Source organism: Eurytemora carolleeae, unplaced genomic scaffold (genome assembly GCF_000591075.1).
Source record: "Eurytemora carolleeae unplaced genomic scaffold, Eaff_2.0 scaffold147, whole genome shotgun sequence".
NCBI classification, from domain to species: Eukaryota; Metazoa; Arthropoda; class Copepoda; order Calanoida; family Temoridae; genus Eurytemora; species Eurytemora carolleeae.
The window spans coordinates 226956-232688 of NW_019396103.1; the positions used below are offsets into that span (position 1 = coordinate 226956).

At 32.8% G+C, this 5733-nt stretch overlaps 2 protein-coding genes across 2 annotated transcripts in view; both read right to left on the reverse strand.

Annotated features, from left to right (window-relative positions):
* Positions 1 to 69, reverse strand: part of LOC111695007 (titin) — a 20961-nt gene extending 20892 nt beyond the window's left edge. The window contains exon 1 of the mRNA XM_023464136.1: positions 64 to 69. Within this exon, the coding sequence (XP_023319904.1) occupies positions 64 to 69 (6 nt within the window). The remainder of the gene's footprint in view (positions 1 to 63) is intronic.
* LOC111695027 (uncharacterized) lies at positions 7 to 2156 on the reverse strand (the record flags this gene model as incomplete). The annotated part of the gene is given in 5 exon segments (XM_023464165.1): positions 7 to 274; positions 330 to 373; positions 466 to 520; positions 1148 to 1216; positions 2090 to 2156. Coding segments are annotated over 5 exon segments (326 nt in total), but the record flags the coding sequence as incomplete, so codon positions are not given.
* Positions 2157 to 5733: the final 3577 nt, after the last annotated feature.

Genomic DNA, 5733 nt, shown 5'->3' on the forward strand with positions numbered 1-5733 from the left:
TAGCATAGTCTAGACCATCATATACACCCCTGTATTAGAATATTAGTATAGCATAGTCTAGACCATCATATACACCCCTGTATTAGAATATTAGTGTAGCATAGTCTAGACCATCATATACACCCCTGTATTAGAATATTAGTATAGCATAGTCTAGACCATCATATACAGTACACCCCTGTATTAGAATATTAGTGTATCATAATCTAGACCATCATATTCACCCCTGTATTTGAATATTAGTATAGCATAGTCTAAACTATCATATACACCCCTTTTTTATAAATAAATTAATTCATTTATATGATTAATGAAAATAAGTACTTTACCTGCCGCTAGGACCGTACCTTAAGTTTAATTCACTGGATTTAACCTAGATTATTAAAATAGTTTTCTTCTAAAATCTTGTCAAATTATTAGATCTTTAATAAAATATTTACTATTTGTTGGATTAGGATTTAGTACCTGGAAGTCTGGACGTATTGTACTCACGAATATTGGAGCTAGAGAGTTCTCAGATCTAGAAATTTAATTTGTCATTTTTTATTTATCTGTATTGCAGATGTAAATCTACATAAAATTCATAAAACTTAACCTCACCTATGATGGCCTATCTAGACTTTATATGGTCTGTCCCAGCCCCACCAACCCTAACTTTATCTTGAACTGATTTGACCTAACCTGATCTGATTTGAGTTAATCTGAGTTCTTTCCTTCCCTTCTCTTCCCTTCCCAAGTTCCCTTCCCTTTCTATTCCGGATTAGACCTGATTTGACCTGACCGGATCGGACTTGACTTGATAAAGCCTAATTTAGTTTGACCTAATTTGACCTGACCTGACATAAATTGACCTGACCTTATCTGACCTAACCTGATTGGTTTTTCCCGAAGGCATTTTCCAAAGAGCGACTTCCCAAGTGACAATTTCCCAAATGGCAACTTCCCAAATATGCAATATCCCAAGGGGCAACTTCACAAAGGTAAGGTTTCTGAGGTGCCGCAGGCTGTAACAGGGCAAATGCGCTCAAACTAGAATGGGGGGGGCCGAACGCTGCGGCTAGGACAGACTCGGGAAGTTGCCGCTTGGGGAAAATGCCTTTATAAAATTACCTAATATCACCTGATTCAATATATGACCTGATCTGACCTGATTTGATCTGAACCCACTGAGTCTGAATGTATATCGTTGTTATATTTTTCCGTCTTCACATCAAAACTAAACAGTTTTACCTCAAGTCAAATTTCTGCAAAGGAACTGAATAATTGCAGCAAATTCTACTTTTCAGACCCTTAAATCCTTGTAACCTTATGTCGCAGACCTATGATATTTTATTAATTCTGCTAAATCAAATAGTCAAAGTTTGAAATATTTACAACACCTGAGCTGAAAATTTTAGAATTGTGGATAAAGAAATTAATGATTTGATCTCCTCTTTTTGTTAAACTAAGATCATTTAAATTTTTGATTTGCAGTCAGAAAAGTTTCTGAAACTCAACCAATCAGAGTGGTGAATGAAGAATTATGAACAGCCAATCAGAAGTCGGGTTATCCAATAATAGGGGGTAAGAGCATGATTAAGCAGAAATCAAAAGTGTCCACAAAGTATATTTAGATTAAACGATTGGTGTTAAGGGTAATCAATTCTAAAGTTAGCAGCTCTGGCTATAGAAATGTAAGGATTTAGGCGCATACTCTTAGGTAAACATATTGATAAGAAATTATTAGAAATAAAGAAATGTTGCGATTACAGATCAAAGGAACGGTAAGCGTAATTTCATGGGACCCTTCATGCACAGATGTTAATGTCAGATTTACAACGGTACCCTTAAAACCATTATTTATTCTTCAATAATATGGAATATATTGTCGTTTTCCTAGGTTTAAATATGTTAAACTGTCATAATTCCTAGATATGGTTTCCTAAAGTATAAGAGAAACAACAATTGAAAATAATAAGGTTTTGAATTTAAAAAAATTACAATAACTAATTCAACCTTGGTTAGTAAACGCTTTTCAGGATACCATCTTCGGCATATAGTGTCACTTGAAATTACACTTACATTTCCTCTTTATAACCCGTGTTCTAACCTTGAGCTATCCTGATCCAGATCAGTGCTCCCAAGGAATGGTTTAGTTGTCGCCACCTCCTCTTCAACTAAATATATTCTATATATTCTATATAGTTCAATATTGTCGACATTCAAACTATTAGTTTAAATTTATGTTAATATTTAAGATTTAATCTAAACACTTGAATTTGACACTATAATATATTTGATATGTGATTTTTGCCAAAAGTGTTTTGCTACAAGTAATTTCTGCTTTTTTCAATTTGTCAAATTTAATTTGTTAAACAACTTTTTATGATATATCTATAGTGTATATAACCAATATGACACATATGGAAATTTTATAATTTAGACATAACTGTCGATAAAAAATCATTTTAAAAGTTTTGTCTGTTTTCAGTTTAAAAGCAGCAATATACGTTCTTTAAATTATTCAACGTGAAGTGTGTCACTGAAGGAGATGATCAAATTTTTGCGACATCCCTTCTACGACTTTGTGACCTTAAGCTACTCTAGTTTGTTTTTACGCCCACGTTTTATAAATGCTAAATATTTGAGTCTCTGCGACAAACTCTAACTTTTTTCTGATCCCTATATCTCTGCAACTTGATGGAGGAGCTAATTAATTTTGTGTACTCTCCCGATTTGTCATAATAAGTCTGTATATGTACTGGTTAAAAGTAGGCCCGGTACTTGAAATGAACCAGAGTTTACAGTTGTCGTAAACCTTTGATATTTCAAACTTAGATTATTTTATCTAACAGTTTTAAACTTATAAGGTCTACGTCATAAGGAATTAGAAAATCAGAGTTTGTGGCAAAGACTCAATTTAGTTTGACGTGGTATACACTGTACACGTATTTGTTTGAAATCTAAATAATCTAAGGGGTTAAATATTCCAAGTATGTTTATGATGTAAACAACATTAATAATAATTGCAAAGGAATTGAGTCTTCGCCACAAATTCAAATTTTCTAATCTTTATATCTTTACAATCTGATGCTGTAAACCTTTGATATTTCAAACTTAGATTATGTGATCCAACATAATTCATAGTCTGAAAAATCTAAGGTATACAAGATCAGGTTGAAAATATATAAGAATTTTAAAATCACCAGTTTGTGGCAAAAACTCAATTCCTTTAAAAAAAATATTATTATTACTGAATTACTTTATTACTTAACATCTGTACAACATATATTAAGAAAACAGTCGAAAAATATAAATTATAAAAATTAACTTTTCTCACACTATATGTATAAGTTGTAAAAGTTATATGTATAAGTTAATCAAGACACCAGAGGCGCACCTAGGCCGGGGGGAGGGGCGAACCTTCCAAAGGCCCCCCCGCCTGAGAGACAGAAAAAGGGAACTGACATGTAAAAAGATGGAGTTAACGATGAACCATTGCATGATTTGTTTTAAAAATATTCAAATTCTAGGATTTCATTAAACAATAATTAATCTCATTCTTATTCCAAAGAATGAGTTAAAACGACATTAATTCCCATTTGATTATTCATCACTATATAGATTTTAACATCTTTTTTTCTATTTCATCAAGTTTTTTTTTGAATTTGCAATGACATTGACTCTTGTTTTGAGTCTAATGAGTCTTGTAATGAGTTTAATGTAAAGGATAATAATGAATTGACTGTTTAAGTATTTTGTGCAGGTAATCCAGCAAAAATAAGCGTTAAAACCAACAAATCCCATGTTTTCTGCTTGACATTGAAATATCTTTAAAAATCCTATTGATATCCAACTGCAATCCAATATGTCGCGAGCTCAGATTAATAAATAGTCAGAGGGCACAGTTGACCCTCCTGTAGTACAAATCTCATCAGTTAAAGGTTTGCTTTAATACAGGGTGTCCCATATCGTATCGCATTGTACATGACTCTAGTTTGGGTTCGCGGCGAGACGAATCAGAAAATGAATAAGATTTAATCATTTAAAAACAATTTACAAGCTAATCCAACAATTGTTATGCAGAAAACATAAGGTTTCATAAGTATTTTGTGCTTATGTTCATCTGTTGTCTATAGTAGAAGTGGAAAGGACTGTATCCAGCCCCTATCCAGCCACAAGATAACCTGTCCGACCAACATGGAGACAGTGTAAAAAAAATATACAATTAACGCTTTCTATGAAATAGATTTCCCATGATCATATTCATGATCAACTAGAATTTAAGATTTATAATTAGTTATATTAAAGAGAAAGCATAAGCAAGAGCTTTTCTGGATACATAGATATAAGATTGATAGTTATACGAACAGACAGTCAGACAAATAGATTAATATACAGACAATAAGACAGATTGATAGATATATTTAGATATATATATTTGTAGGTATAGATATACAGAAAGATATGTATAAAGATAGATAGATACTGTCAAGACGTCTGATACCCGTGTAAACTAGGTTCTACAGTCTATACAACAATCCTGGTTTCTGTGTCATCCTGCCATTGTTAATAAACTCTACACTCTTATATACGGAGATATCTACGCGGAGAAATTAGAGCGTTTTCAGGGCATGTTGGGATCATTAACAGCTGTTTATCATTGATTATACTTTAAATACAACATCTTGGGTAATTCCTTAAATATAAGTACACTTGATAAATACTTCTCTGTAACTGTTTAAGGTTACGGTCAGAGGCGTATTCAGGGGGGGGCTATGGGGGCTAAGCCCCCCCTGAATTTAGTTCAGAGGGTTTTCAAACCCCAAAGGGTGCTAAAGAAAAAAAAATTAAGCCCCTACGGACAAATTCCTGAATACGCCCTTGCTTACGGTATTTTCCGGGGGATTATTCAACTTTGATTAGCTATAAACCTTCCCTGATTAAACCCCATCGGCCTGATTCAGTATACACTCTATACTCTTGAAGAGTTCCATAAAAGAATAACTAAGTTAGTTTAAAAATATTATACTTAAGGCACATTAGAGATCAAAAGTACTAAAATTATAATCATAGAAAACGTGTATTGACACAACTCAAACTTAACTCTATGTATACTCCAAGTTGCGTATAGTAAGAGGTATTTATAACTCCTTGGTATACTCGAAACTCCAACTACACTCTCTATGTATACGCCAAGGTAAGTATAGTGAGAGGTATTTATAACTCCTTGGTATACTCGATATTTCAACTACAATCTATATGTACAAACTATATGCACATACTCTGTGTATTATATAATTTATGTAAACTCTATGTATACTCTATTTATACTCCAAGTCTGCTCCATATGGTAGTTTATACTATGTACTATTATATTGTCCAGAGGGGACAGATTACACTGTTAGAAAATTAAGCTATAGTGTTCTTCACATTTTACAAACAATTTATCTATATATGGATTTGGCTTGAGCTGGTGTTTTTTTGTCCAATCAACGTAAAACATCTAGACCGATCCGGCCATTTTACATAAACAATTGAAGGTTTATGGCCAAAGAGAATAGAATATATATTAGAGGGGAATTTACTAGAAAAAAGTGTAAAACGGCCATTTTGTTGTACTGTTTCCATACTGCAGGTGTACTTCACATATTTATGCTATATAACCTTTTGGGCCCTGGAATATCATTTTATAGAAAATCTAAAATTAATGTTAAAAGAAAACCAAATTATGAAATAGGCTGGTTTCATAAT